At 37.5% G+C, this 20,790-nt stretch overlaps 1 protein-coding gene across 10 annotated transcripts in view; it reads left to right on the forward strand.

The window, feature by feature from the left end:
* The window catches only part of CEP70 (centrosomal protein 70), a 119,850-nt gene that overhangs the window by 10,476 nt on the left and 88,584 nt on the right, over window positions 1-20,790 (forward strand). For 8 of the 10 annotated variants that reach the window (XR_012014878.1, XR_012014877.1, XR_012014879.1 and 5 more), the window contains exons 3-4: window positions 16,645-16,740; window positions 19,578-19,702. Coding sequence is in view for 7 of the 10 variants with exons in the window: in XM_072792550.1 (XP_072648651.1) it covers window positions 19,688-19,702 (15 nt within the window). In the remaining 3 variants the exon portion in view is untranslated. Of the gene's footprint in view, window positions 1-10,741; window positions 10,778-16,644; window positions 16,741-19,577; window positions 19,703-20,790 lie in introns of all 10 variants that reach the window. The other 2 variants (XM_072792553.1, XM_072792551.1) reach the window with 2 other exon arrangements.

The raw sequence follows: 20,790 nt of genomic DNA on the forward strand, positions 1-20,790 counted from the left end.
CATGGGACACGATCCTGGGTCTCCAGGATCACGCCCCGGGCTGAAGGCAGCACTAAGCCGCTGAGCCACCCGGGCTGCCCTGAACCCATTCTTTACTCTTCTTCTCTCCACATTTTAGGTATGTGGTATTATATTTTACATCCTTCTATTTTATGAATCCCTTGATTGGTTTTTGCAGAAACACGTAGTTTTACTGCTTTTATATTTTTTGCTTTTTGTATTCTCATTTATGGTCTTTCCTTGCCAAACAGTCCCATTTAATATTCCTTATAAGGCTGGCTTAGTGGTTATGAATTCCTTTAGTTTTATTATTTGAGAAAATCTTTATTTCTCCTTCTCTTGTGAATGATAGCCTTGCTGCATAGAGTATTCTTGGCTGTAGATTTTTCCCTTCTAGCACTTTGAATATATCATGCCACTCCCTTTTGGGCTTTACAGCTTCTGCTCAAAAACTTGCTAATAGCCTTATGGTATTTCCCTTATATGTAAGTGTCTTCTTTTGCTATTTTAATTTTTTTTTCTTTATCACTACTTTTTCCCATTTTAATTACTATGTGTCTTGGTGTGGACACCTTGTGTTGAATATTTGGGAGAATCTCTGTGCTTCCTGGATCTAGATATCTGTTTCTTCCTCAGATAGGGAAGTTTTCAGCTATTATTTTTTCAAATAAATTTCTACCTCTTTTTCTCTCTCTTCTTTTGGGATTCCTATAATGCAAATGTTATGCTTAATGGAGTCACTGAGTTCCCTGAGTGTATTCTCAATTTGCATATTTTATTTTCCTCTGTTTGCTCAGCTTGGTTACTTTCCATTACTCTATATTCCAGGTCATTAGTTTGTTCCTCTGCTTTCTCTAGCCTGCTATTTATTCCACCTAGTAGTGTATTTCTCATTTCATTTATTATGTTCCTCGTCCCTGATTGTTTTTTTTTTTTTTTTTTGTCTTTTGTTAAGGTCCTCACTAATGTTCTCCATTCTTTTCTCAAAGCCACTGAGCATCTTCATTACTTTGAATTCTCTGTCAGGCATATTATTTATATCCATTTTCCTTAGGTCTTTTGCTGGAGGTTGGTCCTGTTCTTTCATTTGGGACATATTTTCTGTTTCCTCATTTTGCCAGTGTCTGTTTCTGTGTTTCTGTGTTTGGAGTCGGCTATGTCTCTTGCTTTTGATGATAATAGTCTTTCAGGCCCTGTAATGCCCCACAGTGCAGTGTCTCCTATTCCCTAGGACCTGGTACTTCAGAGATTGTCTCCTGTGTGTGTTGCATGTGCTCTGTTCTTGAGTCCTGGGGCTTTTTCTTTGAGTCCAGTTGTCTGCAGACGTTCTCTTTACCTGTTGTGGGAAGTATTTGGTCCCCAGCTGAGCAGTGTGTGTTTTAACAAAGTGTGTTGTATAGTCTGTTCCTGAAATGAGTCCTGCCACCGCTGCATCCACAGCTGAGGTCCTATAAAACCTGTGGATTTGGAAATGTGTTGGTGACGTTTGTACTGGTGGTTTTGTGAGGAGACCTGCAGGACTGGGACTGAGGCAAGCATGACTGAGAAGGGTAGGTCCACTGAAGTGTGATATGGAGAGATGGGGCTGATATAAGCAAGTTAGGTAGGGAGTATTGGCACCTGTGATTTTTTTTTTTAAGATTTTATTTATTCATTCATGAGAGACACAGAGAAAAAGAGACAGAGACACAGGCGGAGGGAGAAGCAGGCTCCATGCAGGGAGCCCGACATGGGACTCGATCCTGGGACTCCAGGATCACGCCTTGGGCTACAGGCGGCACTAAACCGGTGAGCCACCTGGGCTGCCCATCTGTGATGTTTTTGCTGAAAAATTAGCTGATAGCCTTATGGGGTTTCCCTTGTATATAACTGTTTCTTTTTGGTGTTCTTAAAATTCTCTCTTTATCATTACTTTTTGCCATTTGACCTCTGATGTGTTTGATGGTGGACCTCCTTGGGTTCACTTCATTAGGGACTTTCTGTCCTTCCTGGATGTGGATGTCTGTTTCCTTCCCCATATTGGGGAGGTTTTCAGCTATTATTTCTTCAGGTACATTTTCTGCCCTCTACTCTCCTTCTTCCCCTTCTGGGAACCCTATTATGTAAATGTTGTTATTCTTGTTATGTTGCAGAGTTCCCTTCCCCTATTCTCATTTTTTATTATTTTTTCTTTTTGCTATACAGTTTGGTTGCTTTGTTTTATTCTGTCTTCCAGATTGTTAATCTGTTCTGTGTCTTTTAATCTCTACTGATTACCTCTAGTGTCTTTTTTATTTCTATTACTGAATTGTTCAGCTCTTACTGATTACATTATTTACATATGTATATATTTTATAAAATATTTATATATTTTGTATTTACTGTCTCTCTCTTGACATTCTCACTGAGTTCATTCACTCTTTTCTCAAGTCTAGTAATTATGACTATTACCTTTGAAGTCTTTATCAGGCATATTGCATATCTCTTTCATTTATCTTTTTTACTGTGATTTTGTCTTGTTCTTTACTTGGGACATATTTCTCTGTTTCTTCATTTTGTCTCTATTTGTTTCTAAGTATTAGGTAGGCCAGCTGTGTCTCCTGGTCTTGAAAGTAGTGGCCTTGTGTGGAAGAGATCCTGTGGTGCCATATGGTGCATTCCCCTCTGGTTGCCAAAACCAGGGACTCCCAAGGGTGTCCCCTTCTGTTGTGGCTGAGTTGCAATTATTGTGGGTACACTAGTGGATGGCACTGGCTTCCAGCCTGACTGGCTGCAATGATTTGATTTACCTGATGGGGGTGTACTGGGCATAGTTTGCTCCTTGCAACGTTGAGAGACCCACCTGTTGCCTGTGTGTTCACTGGTAGGTGAGGTTAGCGTTCATTCTAGGTAGCTGTCTACAGCTAGTGTCTGCTCTATCTGCAGGCACAGTGAAGGGCAGGACTTGCTCTCTGCACAGCCAACTAAAAGGCTCAGCTGCAGGAACTGTGGGCATGCTGGTGGGGGGTTATCTCTTCCCTTTCCAAAGGCAGGAGTCATTTTGAAGTGGCACAGTGCTGGCAGAGTTGCCTTCCAGGTGTGGCAGAGCAGAAGCTATTTTGCCAAGGTGGGCAGGCTAGATGGAGTGGTCTGTAGGAGGATGTAGGGGCATGGGATACAGTGATAGTAAGGTAGACGGAGAGTGTCGGAACTGGCTCCTAGAAGCATCTTGCTATCTAGGTTGTAGGAGGCAAGGAAAAATGGCACTCACCATTGTTTTTGTTGCCAGAGAAATCTTTGGCCACTTAGTACATATTCTCAGATTAGTCAGTAAGCTCCTTCATGAATACCCCCAGGTGCTTTTCAAGGTGCTGCTTCTGCATTGTGTCTCTTGAGTTATTTAGTATGTTGACTCTTTAAGGGCAGGGACTCAGTTTCTTGTCATCTTCTGGCTCTCCTTGAGTTAAGTCTTCCAATTTTCAAAGTTCTTGGAGTTAAGCCCGCATGGTTTTCAAAGCCAGATGTTTATTTTATTTTTTATTTATTTATTTTTTTAGAGATTTTATGTATTTATTTGAGGGAGAGAGAGAGAGGGAACGAGCATGAGTAGGGTGGGGAGGGAGGGGTCAGAGGCTGAGGGAGAGGGACAAGCAGACTGTGTGCTGGGCACAGAGTCAGATGTGGGGCTCAGTCCCAGGACCCTGGAATCATGACCCAAGCTGAAGGCAGATACTTAACTGACTGAGCCACCTGGGCACCCCTCAAAGCCAGATGTTAAGCAGATTCATCTTCCCTGTGTGGGTTCCCAGTTCCAGGGGCTACCCAGTGTGGGGTCTGGTCCTCTTGCTTCTTGATATTTGTGATATCCGTCCTGTTTGTGGTTGGTTGAACCAGGGAGTTGGTTCCCAATTGCCTTCTACCTTTTCTTTGTGACTTTCTCTATCTGACTAGCTGTGGATGTCTGTCTGTTCTGCCAGTCTAGGTCATTTTAAGAGTTAGTTGCATAGCTGTAGTTGTTGCCTCAATGTGTCTGTAGGACAAGGTGAACTCAGGATCCTCCTACTTTGCCATTTTCCCTCATACTTCCCAGGAATAGGTCTGTAGGCTCACTCTTTATTGGTGCATTTAAAACATAAGAGAGAGAATTTAAAGTTTGGGAGGGGAAAAAAAAGTGGCTCAAATGGCTAGTTATCAAAATCAACCAAAATCTCTAAAACAAAGGAGCCTCAGTTGGGGGAAGTGGCTTGGCTCTTTATTTAGTCTTGTTTATTAGAGAGAGCCATCTTTGAAATGAGTGCCTCTTTGAAATGGGTCCCTTCACAATCAAAGCTTAAGTCAGGCACTTACATTACAAAAAAAAGAAAAATAGAATTTACATTATAACCATGTTAACCATTTTTTGAGTGTACCTTTAGTTCAGTGATATTACATACATTCATAATATGCTACCAGCACCCCCCTCCCCCCATCTATCTACAGAACTTTTTTTTTAAGGATATATTTATTTATTTTAAGCAGTCTACACCTATTGGTGAGGCTCAAACTCACAACCTCAAGATCAAGGGTTGCATGCTCTTCCCACTGAGCCAGCCCAGCACCCCAGAACTCTTCTCATCTTGTGAAACTGAAACTCTTTATCCTTTAGATATTAAGTCTTCTGTCCCCCAAGGCCCTGCCTGGCAACTACCATTCTACTTTCAGTTGCTATGATTTTGATTACTCTTAAGTATTGTCCATAGAATCATATAGCATTTGTCTCTTTTGTGACTAATGTCCTCATGGTTCACTCATGTTGTAGCATATATTAAAATTTCCTTCCTATTTAAAGCTGAATAATATCCCATTGTATGGATATGTCATATTTTGCTTATCCATTCATCATTTGGTGAACACTTGGGTTTCTTACACATTTTTGCTACTGTGAATAATGCTGTTATGACAGTGGAAGTATTTAAGTCCTGAGATTGAGCCCTGTGTTGGTCTCCATGTTCAGCAGGGATTCTGCTTCAGAATTCTCTCCCTTAGCCTCTCCCCTACTTGCTCGCACTCTCTCTCTGAAATAAATAGATCTTAAAAAATCTTTTGACGATATATGTGGGGAATTATTTCTGGCCTCTCTATTCTACTCCATTGGTTTATATGTCTGTCTTTATGCCAGTACCACACTTTAGACTTCTGTAGCTATACAGTGAGTTTTGAAATCAGGATTATAAGCCCTCCAGGTTTATTATTATTTTTTTAAAGATTTTATTTATTTATTCATGAGAGAGACAGAGAGAAAAGTGGAGACACAGGCAAAGAGAGGAGAAGCAGGCTCCATGCAGAGAGCCCGATGTGGGACTCTATCCCAGGACTCCAGGATCATGCCCTGAGCCAAAGGCAGATGCTCAACCACTGAGCCACCTTGGCATCCCGGTTTGTTCTTTTTTAAGACTGCCTTGGCTGTTTGTGGTCTCTTGAGACTCCCTGTGTATGTTTACTGATTTTTATTTCTGCAAAAAATGTCATTGGAATTTTGCTAGGGATTACATTGGTTGTATAGACTGTTATGGGCAGTATTGACATCTTGGTATAAAGTCTTCTAATCCATGAGCATAGAATGTTTTTCCATTTATTTGTCTTTAATTTCTTTGGTCAGTATTTTGTAGTTTTCGTTGTACAAGTTTTTGACCTCCTTGGTTGGGTTTTTTATTTCTTTTAATGCTATTGTAAGTGGAATTGTGTTTTTAATTCCCTTTTGAGTTGTTTATTGTTAGTGTGTAGAAGTGCAGCTGATTGTGTGTTGACCTTACATGCCAGTACTTTGTTGAATTCATTTATTCTAACAGGTTTTTGTTTTTTTGATGGACTCTTTAGGGTATTCTGCATATAAGATTATATCATCTGCAAACAGGAGTCATTTTACTTCTTCCTTTTCAATTTGGACACCTTTTTCTACATTTCTCTTTCTAGATTTATTGCTTTGGCTAGACCTCCCAGTACTATATGTAAAGGAAGTGGTGAATGTGGTCATCCTAGCTTTGTTTCTGGTCTTAGAGGAAAAACTTTTAATCTTTCACCGTTAAGTGTGATGTTCACTGTATGTTTTCATATGTGGCTTTTATTGTGTTGAGGTAGATTTTTTCTTTTTTTTATAAAGATTTTATTCTATTTTTAAAGAGCATGCATGTGTGAATAGGGGGAGGGGCAGAGGGAGAGAGAGAAGGGAGAGAACCTCACTCAGATTACCCACTGAGCATGGAGCCTGACATGGTGCTCAGTCTCACAACCCTGAGATCATGATCTGAGCGAAAACCAAGAGTTGGATGCTTAACCAAGCCACCCAGATGCCCCAAGGTAGATTTTTTTTTTCTTTTCTTAGTTTGTTGAGTGGTTTTTTGTTTTTTGTTTGTTTGTTTGTTTTTCTAATCATGAAAGGGTGTTTAATTTGGTCAGATGTTTTTTCTGTATCAAATGAGATAATCATGATTTTTTTATCCCTCATTGCATTAATGTAGTCCATTACATTGATTGCTTTTCATATGTCAAACTATTCTTATATTCCAGGAATAACTCCCATTTGGTTGTGGTGTATAATCTTCTTAATATGCTGCTGAATTTGGTTTACTAGTATTTTGTTGAGAGTGTTTGCATCAGTGTTTCTAAGGAATGTTGGTCTTTAGTTTTCTTGTATTGTCTTTGTCTAGCTTTGGTATTAGAGTAATGCTGGGCTTAAAAAATGAATTAAGAAGTATTCCTTTCTCTTCAAATTTGGGAAAAGTTAGAGAATAATTGGTGTTATTTAAGTGTTTTTTTTTTTTTGCATTTATATTCTATGCAGAATTTACTCCCGGGCCATAAGTTTTTGTTTCTTCAGTTTCTTCTGGGATATCTTTTTCTTCTGTGCAACCTCCTCCTCTGGTTTAGGAACAATCTGCTCTTTTTCAGTAAGAATCATCTCAATGTGGCAGGGAGAGCTCATGTATGGATTAATCCGGCCATGAGCCCTGTAGGTTCTACGTCGCATCTTGGGGGCTTTATTCACCTGGATGTGCTCAATGACCAGAGAATCTACATCTAAACCCTTAAGTTCAGCATTACTCTCCGCATTTTTAAGCATGTGCAGTAAAAATTCAGCACTCTTCTTGGGCCACCGACCCTGTGTCCAGCCCCACTGTTTGGCCTGTGCACACCTACCAACTCCACCATTGTAGCGACGGAATGGCACACACTGCTTCTGCAAAGTGACATCTTTCAGATACTTGGTGGCTTTTCGAATATGCATACCCTTGATGGCCTGGGCAGTTTCACGTGTGTTCTTAAAGTGAACACGAAGATTTGAACCTCTCGACTTGCGTGATTTTGTAGGGTTTTCTGGGTCCAGCGAGTAGCGAACCATCTCCGGAGGTCACCTCAGGCCGCTCGGGGGAAGAGCTTATTTAAGTGTTTGATAGAATTTCTCAGTGAAGCCATCAGTTCCAAGGGTTGCTTTATTGGGAGATTTTTGATTACTAATTCAATCTTCTTATGAGTTATGGGTTTGTCCAGATTTTCTTTGTTTTGCTCCCTTATAATTTTTATTCTAATGCCCCCAATTTCACTTATGATTTTAATAATTTGAATCTTCTCTCTTTTTTCTGTCCATTTAGCTAAAAGTTTATCTATTTTGCTGATTTTTTTCCAAGTAACTTTTTATTTTACTGATTTTCCTCTCTTGCTTTCCTTTATTTCCTTTATCTTTGCTCTAATCTTTATTATTTCCTTTCTTTTGCTAGCTTTGTTCTTTTTCTAGTTCCTTAAGTTGTAAAGTTAGGTTGTTAATTTGAAATTATTCTTGTTTTTATTTATTTTTTTTACAAATTTATTTATTTTAGAGAAAGCATGAATGTGAGGGGCAGAGGGAGAGAGAATCTCAAGCAGATTCTGAGCTGAGTCCAACATGGAGCTCAATCTGATAACTCTGAGATCATGATGTGAGGTGAAATCAAGAGTTGGATGCTCAACTGATTATGTCACCTATGCACCCCTGTTCTTGCTTTTTAGTGTAAATGTTTATAGCTGTAAATTTTCCCCCTAGCACTGCTTTCAAAAGTTTTGGTATGTTGTATTTTTTTATTTTGTTTTTGTTTTTAAGTTTCAGTTATTTAAGTAATCTCTACACACATTGTAGTTCTCAAATTTATGACCCAGAAAGATCAAGAGTCGCATGTTCTGACTGAGCCAGCCAGGTGCTCTGTACTTTTGTTTTTCTTAATCTTTAAGTGTTTTTTCTTCTTCTTCTTTTTTTTTTTTTTTTTTTTTAAGATTTTATTTATTTGAGAGAGAGACAGAGAGAGCATGAGCAGGGGTGGGGGGCAGAGGGATGAGCAGACTCCCCAGTGAGCAGGGAGCCCAAGGCAGGGCTTGATCCAGGACCCTAAGATCATGACCTGAGCTGAAAGCAGACACTTAACTGACTGAATCACCAGGTGCCCCTGTAAGTATTTTCTAATTTCCCTTGTGATTTCTTCTTTGATCCATTGTTTGGTTGAGTATATTGCCTAGTTATCACAACCTTATGAGTTTTCCATTTACCTTCTGTTATTGATTTCTAACTTTATCCTGTTGTCATCTGAGAATGTACTTTGTATATCTATCTTTCAAAATTTGTTTTGACTTAATTTATGTCCTAACATATGGTCTGTCCTGGAAAATGTCTTATGCACACTTGAGAAGACTGTGTATCGTATTTTTGTTGGGTAGAGTGTTCCTTAGAAATTGTTAGCTCTGGTTTATTATGTTGTTCAATTCCTGTTTCATTACTTATCTTTTGTCTGGTTCTATCTGTTATTGAGAGTGGAGTATTAAAGTCTCCAACTATTATTATAGAATTATTTCTTCCTTTAATTTTGTCAATTTTTACTTAATGTGCTTTGATGGTTTGTTATTAAGTGTATACATTTTTATAATTGTTATCTCTTCTTGCTGTATTGAACCTTAGCTTAATATCTCATGTCGTTTGTCTTTCATAATATTTTTTTGATTGAAAGTCTTTTTGTCTGATATTCATAAAGCCACGCTTGCTCTCTTTTGGTTCTTATTTGCGTGGAATATCTTTTACCATCCTTTCACTTTTAAGCTCTTTGTGTCTTTGGATCTAAAGTGAGTCTGGCAGCCCCAGTGGCTCAGTGATTTAGTGCCACCTTCAGCCCAGGGCATGATCCTGGAGACCCGGGATCGAGTCCCACATCAGGCTCCCTGCATGGATCCTGCTTCTCCCTCTGCCTGTGTCTCTGCCTCTCTCTCTGTCTCTGTGTCTCTCATGAATAAATAAATAAAATCTTTAAAATAAATAAAGTGAGTCTGTTTTAGATGGCATATAGTTGGATCATATTTTTATCCATTCTGCCAATCTGTGAGGAGTTTAATCCATTTACATTTAAAGTAATTGCTGTAAGTGGGGACTTATTTCTGTCATTTTGCCTTTTTTCTTTTTGTCTTATAGGTTTTCTGTTCATTTTCTGTATCACTGGGTTTTTTGTGTTTGGTTGATGTTATTGAGTGAAATCTTTAAATTCCTCTTTTTGTATATATTCTATCACTGTCTTCTTTGTTACTATGAGAATTACATTTAACATCCTCAAGTTATAACACTCTAAATTTATAACAGTTTAATATAAATAACATGCAAAAACTCTGCTTTTTACAGCTCCATTCCTACTTCCTTCAGTTGCTGATGTCACACAATCACATGTTAATATATGTGTGCCACAAAACATAAGCTAATAATTCTTTTAAATGCATTAGTTTTTTCATTAGTTTCTAAATTATGTAGAAAAAGTAATGTAAAGAAAAAAAAAGGAATGTGACATTATAATTTATTTTTTTTTAATTTTTTAAAAAAATTTATTTATGATAGTCACACAGAGAGAGAGAGAGAGGCGGAGACATAGGCAGAGGGAGAAGCAGGCTCCATGCACCAGGAGCCCGATGTGGGATTCGATCCCGGGTCTCCAGGATCGCGCCCTGAGCCAAAGGCAGGCGCTAAACCGCTGCGCCACCCAGGGATCCCGGAATGTGACATTATAAACCAAAGTTATAATAATATCAGTGTTTAATTATTTTTTTTGTAAACGATTTGTCTTTCAAATCATGTAGAAAACAAAAAGTGGAGTTACAAACCATTGTTTTAATAATGCTAGCTTTTATATTTTTCATGTCATTAACCATGCCATTAACCTTTACTTAGATCTTTATTTTTTTCATGTGGCTTGAGTTACTGTCTGGTGTCCTTTCATTTCAACCTGTAGGATTCCTTTTAGCATTTCTTGCTGGAGACATCCAGTGGGAATGACCTCCTTTAACTTTTCTTTAACCTAGGAATGACTTAATTTCTTCCTCACTTTTGAAGGACAGTTTTGCAAGATACAGGATATTTTTTTTTAAAGATTTTATTTATTTATTTAAGAGGGAAGAGTGATGAGAGGGGGAGGAGAGGGAGAAGCAGATCCCCCCCTGAGCAAGGAACCCAGCGTAGGGCTCAGTCCAAGGACCCTGATATCATGACCCGAGCTGAAACCAAGATTCAGATGTTCAATCCTACTTAGCCACCCAGGTGCCCCCAGATACAGGATTCTTGACTGATGGTTTCTTTCTGTTAACTCTTAGAATATATCATATTCTATATACCTTCTGGCCTCTAAAGTTTCAGATGAAAAATCTACAGGTTATCTTATTGAGAATCCCTTGTATGTGATGGGTGACTTCATGTTTGCTGCTTTCAAGGTTCTTTGTCTTTCAGAAGTTTGATGTGGTTCTTTTTTAGGTTTATCTTACTTGGAGTTCTTTGAACTTATTGAAGGTATGTATTTGTGTCTTTCAAAAAATTTGGGATGTTTTTAGCCATTATTTCTTTATTCTCTCTGCCACTCTTTTCTCTTTTTCTCCCATAGTTTTTATATTGGCCAGCTTGGTGATATCCCTTAGGCACTGTTCTCTAGGTTTATCAGTAAGTTTGAAGATAGGGAAATGGAAATTATTTCTTTTGTCTGCTCAAATCTTCCTTTGATTGCTTCTAGTGATTTTTCTTTTCTTTTCTTTTTTAAAGATTTTATTTATTTACTCATGAGAGACACAGAGAGGCAGAGACATAGGCAGAGAGAGAAGCAGGCTCCCTGCAGGGAGCCTGATGTGGGACTTGATCCCTAGACCCTGGGATCACGACAGATGCTCAACTACTGAGCCACCCAGGCATGCCCTTCTAGTGAATTTTTTATTTCAATTATTGCCCTTTTTAGCTTATGATTTTTTTCTTAAAAAAATTTTTTTAATTTAAATCCAATTTAGTTAACATATATTATTAGTTTCAGGGGTAGAATTTAATGATTCATCAGTTGCATTTAACACCCAAAGCTCATTACATCAAGTGCCCTCCTTAATGCTCATCATCCAGGTACCTCATCCCCACACACCCCCACCCCCCACCAGGAATCCTCAGTTTGTTTCCTGTAGTTAAGAGTCTTTTATGGTTTTCCTCCCTCTCTGTTTTAATCTTATTTTTCTTTCCCTACCCTTATTTTCTTTTAAGATTTTTATTTATTTATTTTAGAGACAGAGAATGGGGGGAAGGGCAGGAAGAGAGAATCTTTCCAGCAGATTCCCCACTGAATGGGGAACTCAACATAGGGCTCAGTCCTGTGACTCATGAGATCATGACCTGAGCCAAAACCAAGAATCAGATGCCCAATGGACTGAGCCACCCAGATGCCCTTCTTTCTTATTTCTTTTTAGGTTTTTCATCTCTTTATTGATAATTAAATTTATTCATATAAATTTGTTTGCACATCTTCCTTTAGTTCTTTTTTTAAAAATATTATTTATTTATTCATGGGAGACACAGGGAGAGAGAAAGAGAGAGAGGCAGAGACATAGGCACTGTGAGAAGCAGGCTCCATGCAGGGAGCCCAATGTGGGACTCGATCCCAGGACCATAGGATCCCGCCCTGAGCCAAAAGCAGATGCTCAACCGCTGAGCCACCCAGTAGTCCCTCTTCCTTTAATTCTTTAAGATGGTGGTTTTAAAGTCTTTGTCTAGTAGATCTACCATCAATTCTATTTTTTCTTTCCAGCCCAGGGATAGAAACTATTTTCTCGTTGGTTTTTTTTTTTCCTTTGTATATGCCATACTTTCCTGATGCTTTGCGTGTTTGTTACTTTTTTGTTGGAAACTGGACATTTGAATCTAATAATGTGATGATTCTGAAAATCAGAATCTTCTTCACCAAGCTTTACTGGGTTTTGCTTGTGTTTTTGTTTTTGATTGTTGTAGGCTCTCTGTGCCAAAGATCAACCTGAGGTGTAAACTTAAGGTCTTCTCAGGTTTTTTTCAACCTGCACCTTTCCCTCAGCATATGTAATAACTTTCTAATTTCCCCTATATGTATTTGCCTTTATTTTTTTATTTTTATTTTTTTTATCATTTTTTAAAAATATGTGTAGTCTTTAATGTCTGGCTCCCAAAAGGGGCAAGACAGCACAATGAAGGGGAGAAAAGAACAATGGCTCTTTAAGTTTCCTAGTAGTCACTTTAGCTTCTTTGCTCCTTTGAGGTGAGAAGCAGTAATAACTAATCAGGTCACAGAATCCTGATATTTGGAGCAAAGGATTCTTTTGCTTACCCTGATCTGTACAGACTGGGTGCAAGCTGCTCCTGGTATGCTAAACACAGCTGCCGGTTTTAGGAATGGGGATTGAGAATGGGTAATTGTTACTGCGCTAGGAGCTTAAATTGAAATTAACCACAAATTATCATTTTAGGTTTCCCTGGAATTTGCAAACCTCAATAGACTCCACAGAGTTCCAAAATAGTTACTTGAGACAGAACCTGCCAGTGCAATTGTTGTCTAGATGGGGAGACACATTCCTGGTACTTTTTATTCTGCAATTTCTCCACAATCCTCTTTTCCTGAACTTTTACAGTGGGACAGAATTCAGGAAAGCCTTTCTGATTTCTCAGACTTCTTCTGTTTCTTTGTGTTGTGTTAAAAAATATGGCAGTTTGTTTTCTGAGCTTTCCTGGGTCTGTTACCAACCCACTTTGGTCTCAACTTTCCCTTCCTCTCTCTTGACCCTGTCTTGCTCAATTTTAGTTCCATACCCAGAAGTATCTTTTAACTGTGGGCCCTGTCATGGAGCTCTAGCATGTTAATTTTGAATGTTTATAGGACTCTAGCAGCTGCAGTCCTTCTTATGGCACAAACAGGTGAGCCCTTCCAGATTCACCTGTTTTCATATTAGTGCAATAGTGAATTTTAGTGAATGCTAATGGTTGGGAATCCTGTTTTTATAACTTTTAAATACTGCCAGTTGGTTTTTTGTGTTTTTTTTTTTTTTTCTTGCACAGATGCCATCATCCTGCAGTTCTTGCATCCTTAGTGATTTTTTTCCCACTCACTTATATTTTGATGTGTGGGGGGAATACTTTGTCACTATGTTTTGTTGTTGTTTTTTACTTCTTTAAAGATTTTATTTATTTAATCATGAGAGACAGAGAGAGAGAGGCAGAGACACAGGCAGAGGGAGAAGCAGGCTCCATGCAGGGAGTCCGACGCGGGACTGGATCCCAGGTCTCCAGGATCAAGCTCTGGACTGATGGCGGCGCTAAACCGCTGAGCCACCTAGGCTGCCCCTGTCACTATGTTTTGATACAAATACTATTCTTTGAGGTTTTTTTCTTTGTTACCCAGTTGCTTTTATTTTAATATAGGGATTCAGAGATTAAAGAATTTTGCTGTTACCATGCCATCAATCCTTTCTTTATACTTTTACCTTTACCATTTTGTATGTTTATATTTTATATGGTTTTTAAATATATTATCTTTTTTCCTTCAAAAAGATATAGTTTGATTTTTTTTTTTTTTAAGCCAGCTTGATGGTCTTTCTTTAACTGGAGCATTTAATCTATTTACATTTAATATAATTACTGATGGGAGTTTAAATCTATATTTCTTTTGTTCCATTTGTTTTCAGTTTGTTTCTCTCCTTTTAGATTTATTTTATTAATCCTATGGTTCCTTTTTTTTTCTTTGTTAGGAAATTACACACTTGAGTTATGTTCTTCAGTGGCTATTTTGGAAATTCTCAAGCATCCTTAATTTGCAAAATACCCAATATTAGGAGATACTTTTATCTTCCACTGAAATTATAAACAAAATTAGAACACTGTTACTCTATTTACCTGATTCCCAGGTAACACATTTTGTTATTGTGTATTTTAGCTATATTTTTTAATCTTCACAAGACTTTATTTTATGTACTCAGTGTTTACAGTATTCATTTCTTTGCTTTTTATTCCTTTCTATATTTCTTTTTAATCAAGGAATCTCTTGCATGAGCATCTCCTTTAGAATTTTTTATAGTATAGATCTGTCAGATTTGTTTTGTTTGAAAATGTCTTATGCCTTTATTATTAATGGATATTTTCACTAGATTTAGAATTCAATTAATTTTTAAAAAGTTGTGGCAGTTGAACATTTTTTTAATTTTATTTTTTTAAGATTTTTATTTATTTATTTGACAAAGGTAGAGATAAGGAGAGAGCACAAGCAGGGGGAGTAGCAGGAAGAGGGAGAAGCAGACTCCTTGCCAAGCAGGGCTCAGTCCCAGGGCCCTGGGATCATGACCTGAGCTGAAGACAAATACTTAACCAACTGAGCCACCTAAGCGCCCTTAGATTTAAAATTTTAGATTGGCAGTTATTTTCTTTCAGCACATTGAGTATATTAGTCCACTATTAGTTTCCATTATTACTGCTGAGAATTTAGCTGATGTTTCAGCTCTCGCTCTTTTGAAGATAATCTTTTTTCTGTAATTTCTTTTAAGATTTTCTCTTTGTTTTTCTGTACTTTGGTATGATGTGCCTAGGTGTAATTTTTTTTTTTTCTATTTTGTTTGCAATTTGCTGGGCTTCTAGAATCATGGATTCATGTCTTTCATCGGTTGATTTTTGTCTTTCATTGGCTCACAGAACTTAACCATTATATCTTCAAATTCTGCTTCTGTTCCATTTTTTCCTTTTTCTTGGATGCCAATTATCCTCTGCATGTATCCTCTCCATTTGAAGTAGAAAGTCTGCTGTATTTTCCTGAAGGTAGCATAGAGAACTAAAAAAATGGAGTCTGTTCTAACTTCCCTTCATTTGTTCATTTAATTTTCTCTTCTGCTTTCTAATTTACTGTTAAGCCTGTGATTTGAGATCTTTCAGCTGTTGTAATTTTTTTTCTAAATTTTTAGCTTATTCTTTTTCAAGTCTGTTTTCTTGAAATTGAAAAGTTTACAGTTCTCTGCTGAAAGCTTCAGGCTTTGATTTTTATTTCTTTGAACACTGTCAGCATAATTATTTTATTGTCTCTACCTAATAATTACAATATCAGAAGTCCTTCTTTCTTGCTTGTTTTCTTTTGACTGTTGTTTCAGTCTCTTTATGTCTTGTTTCCTGTATGCCTTAGTTATCTTTGACTATTTGCTGGATGTTGTATTTGAAACCTTTTTTGGTGTAATTTAAGGCCTTTTTCCAGAGAAGATTTCATTTGCTTCTGCTAGGTGCATGGAAGTTTTTGTTTTAAAGATTTTATTTATTTATTTGAGAGAGAGCACGAGTGAGTACAAGCAAGGGGGAAGGGCAGAGAGAGAGGGAGAAGTAGATTCCCCATTGAGCAGGGAGCCCAAAGCAGGGCTCAATCTCAGGACCCTGAGATCACCGTCTGAGCAGAAGGTGATGCTTAACTGACTGAGCCACCCAGGCACCCTTCAGAAGCACTTTTAATTTGGGACCTTCTTGACTTAGAGGAGAGGAAACCAGGTTTCAGTTAATGGGACAAGTGGTTTACTTCTAGTCAACTCTTATCCTGAGCATTGTAGCCCTTACAGGTAACAACTTTAAATGAGGGTGGGGCGCGGGGGGACTGGTGGTGGGGGGAGTGTTAATCCTTAGCACTCATTCTCACAGCTTTTTCTTTGGATTGCCAAAAGCCTTTAGGGAAAAAATGGGTTCTCCTTGATTTTTTTGCCTGGCAATTCCTTATTATTGTGTTACTTCTTTAATTTGTAAGAAAAAGAATTTAATATATATATATATATTTAATTATAAGTAATCTCTACCCTCAACATGGGGCTCAGTCTTATGACCGTGAGATAAAGAGCTGTATGCTCTACTGTATGAGCCAGCCACATGCCTCAAATTGAATGTATTTTATTTAACTTTCTTCATTGACTTTGGAGACAGAGCTACTTACTCCACCATCACCAAAAGTAGACTACTTATCTCATGGAATTTAGTCTTACCTAAACATACGTAAATAAAAACAGTGTATATTAGGTAATTATCTGAGTAATTTATAGAAAATACCTAAGCATCGAAACTAACAACATACCATGGTATGATTAGGTAAGATCCATTTTGTTGAGCATACTTCTTATATAACAACTACCACTTATCTATAAGTTTCTATGTGCCAGCTATCTCATTCTAAGTACTTTCTACATGTTGTCTGACTTAATTTAACCCATGAGGTGTAAGTATTACTGTGTTCTCTCTTTTACAGATGAAGAAATCAATGCTCAAAGAGGTTAATGAGTTTGTCCATGTCATACAGTTTAATAAATAGTTAAGCTAGTAGTCACTCAGGCCATCTGAGTCTGAGCTAAACCTCTATACTTTATTCTTTCTAGTGCTACAAGAACATATAACAAGAGGACCTGATCTAGTCATGGGATCAGGGGAGTTTTCCCTGAAGAAAGAAATCTGAGCCAGGATCTGAAGGTCAGGTATGAATTAACTAAGTGAAGAGTAGGATAAAAGTGGCTAGACCTTGAATCTGGAGAAAGGTGACATTTTGACAATTTGAGAGTGGTCCAGTGTGGTAGTTAGGAAGATTGTCAGAATATACTCCACACTCTTTGGGGGAGTATCATACCACCCTTATGTCTGGTCTACCACCCTTATGTCTAGTCTACAAGGGTGTATTCTTCCCACTTTAAAATTCTGACTGACTCTTGATAGTAATAGGATAAACACAGCACCACTTGTGAAGTGTTCTTGCCAGAAAATACTGAACCTGAATCTTTTTTTTTTTTTTAAGATTTTATTTATTTATTCATGAGAGACACAGAGAAAGAGAGGTAGAGACACAGGCAGAGGGAGAAGCAGGCTCCATGCAAGGAGCCCGACGTGGGACTTGATCCTGGGACTCCAGAATCACACCCTGGGCCAAAGGCAGGTGCTAAACCGCTGAGCCACCCAGGGATCCCCCTGAACCTGAATCTAATAAAGCCTCTAGATGTAACCAGCTTATAAGAAATATAGAGGATGGAAAAGTATGTTAAATACAAAAACACAGTAAGCCAAATCTGAAATAAGAGTAGTTTGAGGGATCCCTGGGTGGTGCAACGGTTTGGCGCCTGCCTTTGGCCCAGGGCGCGATCCTGGAGACCTGGGATCGAGTCCCACATCGGGCTCCCGGTGCATGGAGCCTGCTTCTCCCTCTGCCTATGTCTCTGCCTCTCTCTCTCTCTCTCTGTGACTATCATAAATAAATAAAAATTAGAAGAAAAAAGTAGTTTGACAAGACAGATGGCCTATTATTCAACAACAAAAAAATGCATGTTAAAAAAAAGAGGGGAGGGATCCCTGGGTGGCGCAGTGGTTTAGCGCCTGCCTTTGGCCCAGGGCGCGATCCTGGAGACCCGGGATCGAATCCCACGTCGGGCTCCCGGTGCATGGAGCCTGCTTCTCCCTCTGCCTGTGTCTCTGCCTCTCTCTCTCTCTCTCTGTGACTATCATAAATAAATAAAAATTAAAAAAAAAAAAAAAAAGAGGGGAAGGACTGCTATAGATTAAAAGAAACTTTAGAGTGCTACATTTGGACATTGTTTGGATCCTGATTTGAAAAAAAAAAAAAAGACATTTTTAAGATATTTTGAGGAAAATTGAACCTGGACTAGGTATTAAGTGATGATAAATTGTTAATTTTATTTGGTGTGACAATGGTATTGAAGTTATGTTTAAAACAAATTTGTAGGGATCCCTGGGTGGCGCAGCGGTTTGGCGCCTGCCTTTGGCCCAGGGCGCGATCCTGGAGACCCGGGATCGAATCCCACATCGGGCTTCCGGTGCATGGAGCCTGCTTCTCCCTCTGCCTATGTCTCTGCCTCTCTCTCTTTCTCTTTCTGTGACTATCATAAATAAATAAAAATTAAAAAAAATAAAATAAAATAAGTTTGTATTTGTTAAAGATGTATACTGAAATCTAAACATTGAAGAAATGAAATAAGAATGCAAGAATGTTGGCTTTCATTGAAGCTGTATTCGTGGATTTATTATACTTTCTCTATTTTTGTATATTTCTAAAAATTTCTCTAAATTTACATTTATTTATTTATTTTTGTATATTTCTAAAAATTTCTCTAATACAGTTAGGCAACGTGAATATTTTTTATTGCCAATCTACTTCTTCTGATTTAACAAAAGATACTATATCTCCAGCAGCCCCTAAAGCCTAGGAGAAATTATAACTAGGTGAACGGTTTGTAAAAGCAGGATGGGTTACCAAAGTAAGGGTGGTTGAGTTGTTAAAGAGACCAAAGCTTACAGGGGAGATAGTATGACATTAAGCACAAAAGTGGCAGAATTTGGGAATTTGTAACATGTTATTGGGTTTATCTGAAAATAAGGTAGAAAGACTGCACCCTGTAGACCAGACTTAAGGGTGACTGGTAAATTGTTTGGTTGGATTTCACTATCTGAAACAGACATAAAAGAGTAGAAGGGTGCTTTGGAAGAAATACTACCTGGCAGTGAAGAGGCCTACCTTTTTCCTTAGTAATTCTGAGAAGATCATTTCACTTTTCTGGGATTCAGATGGTTATAGTACCTGATGTCTTGGTACAACTCTCTCATATGCTGCTCTGCCAGCTATGAACAGCTAGAGATTTTGGATTAAACACTATACAAGGTCCTCTCAAGATCTAAAAGTTCCTGATGCTAATGAATGTGTATGATTGTGCTTCTTGAAAGGAGGAATTATATCTACATACCAAAGAATCCAAATTTCCCTATAGGATGATAAAGTCTTAGATGATAAGAAGAAGTAATGGTAGGGTAGACTGAATATAAACTTTTGTGTCTGCCAGTCACACAGAATTCTTTGTTGCTAGCCTCTGATCTACTTAGAAATACAGACTACCAAAAAAAAAAAAAAAAAAAAAAAAAAAAGAAATACAGACTACCTAAGCAAGTGGCACTGCATTTACCCTTGGAGTTTAGTCCAGTGAATTGTTAGACTGGCCTATAACTTTGGGTCAGGTATAGTTCTTTTGGCTTCAAGAAGCAGCTTCCACAAGATAGCAGTTTATTTATTAGTAGCACGTGCTTTGTACATATCTAATTAAAACAAATAGTTCTGTGTGTGTGTGTAAAACTCATAATGTTTTATTTCTAGAGGAGAACATTATAAGATAGGATTTATTCTAATGATTCTTAAAATCAGCTTTCTAGGAAGTCATACAAGTTTTGACACAGGAATGCTCAAATTGCCTAAGGGTTATCCATTCTTTTAAATATAATTTTCTTTAACACCTATTGAACTTTTTCTTTTTTCATTTAGGCAACGTGAATATTTTTTATTGCCAATCTACTTCTTCTGATTTAACAAAAGATACTATATCTCCAGCAGCCCCTAAAGCCTAGGAGTCCAGTAAATCATTAAACAGACTCATGACTGAAAAACAGGTAAACTTGAAATATTATATATATATTATAAATAATATATATAATTATATATAATAACTATATAATTATATATATATAATTTGATCATTCAAAATGTGTGGCATTATTTACAGAGTACTTGGTTTTTATGAGTCATAGTAGATAGCCACTGAGATGCCCACATAGCTTTTGGTTCCTAAAGCAGATAGCTTCAGTAATTTTAATTCTGGATCATGAATCTTTGTGACCAACAACATAAATAAGGGAAAAGATTGTAGGAGGAGAAGTGTGGAAGGGATAAAGAAGGTGAAGAAAGTCAGCAGTCAAAAGGAAAGATTTGGTGCTGTTAGTAATAGTGCTATTGTAGTCATACCAGTAGAGAGCTTAATGTTTGGGGGCATTTGAATGTGGAGAGTAGTATTTTTATATGTACTTTGTCTATATTAATCTTTAAGCTATTACAATATTTAATACTATATCACTAGTAAAAAAACTATTTTATAAATTATATTTTTCAAGCACTTAAACATTGATTGTAAATTCACTCAGATTACCTTTTCAAATATACTCACATAACTTAAAAAGCAAGTAAATTAACTTCACACAGTGATTTCAAATTGATCATTGTATTTACATTAAAAGACTATTAATATCATGGGTTTAAATATCCAAAAAATCATCTCTATTTTTATTCTTATCTGTATTGTATGTTCTTACTACCTTTTCTTCCCATTATTGTTTTTATTTACTTAATTTAGAGAGTTAGGGAAAAAAAAATTTTAGAGAGTTAGGGTCCCTCTCTCAGGTTTATGGTACGAATAGGTATTTAGAATCAGGGATACAAAACTTGAGAATATCTTTCAGAGTGACGCTACTAGAATCAGTTACTTAGATGGACAGACTCCTTTTTATAGTTAGACCTTGTCCACTATACAAGGGACTATCTACATCATTGGCTTTGACTATTCAGGCATTTTGATTTTTTTTGGTGACCTTATTCATTAAGTGGTACTTGTTTCTGTGTGACTTGCACTTAATTTACTGTTCAGTAAATATGACCTAATTGGCAGCTGTTTCTTTTCTTTCTTTAAACTTTGGTCAAACCCTTT

This window comes from Canis lupus, chromosome 22, assembly GCF_048164855.1.
Source record: "Canis lupus baileyi chromosome 22, mCanLup2.hap1, whole genome shotgun sequence".
Taxonomy (NCBI): Eukaryota; Metazoa; Chordata; class Mammalia; order Carnivora; family Canidae; genus Canis; species Canis lupus.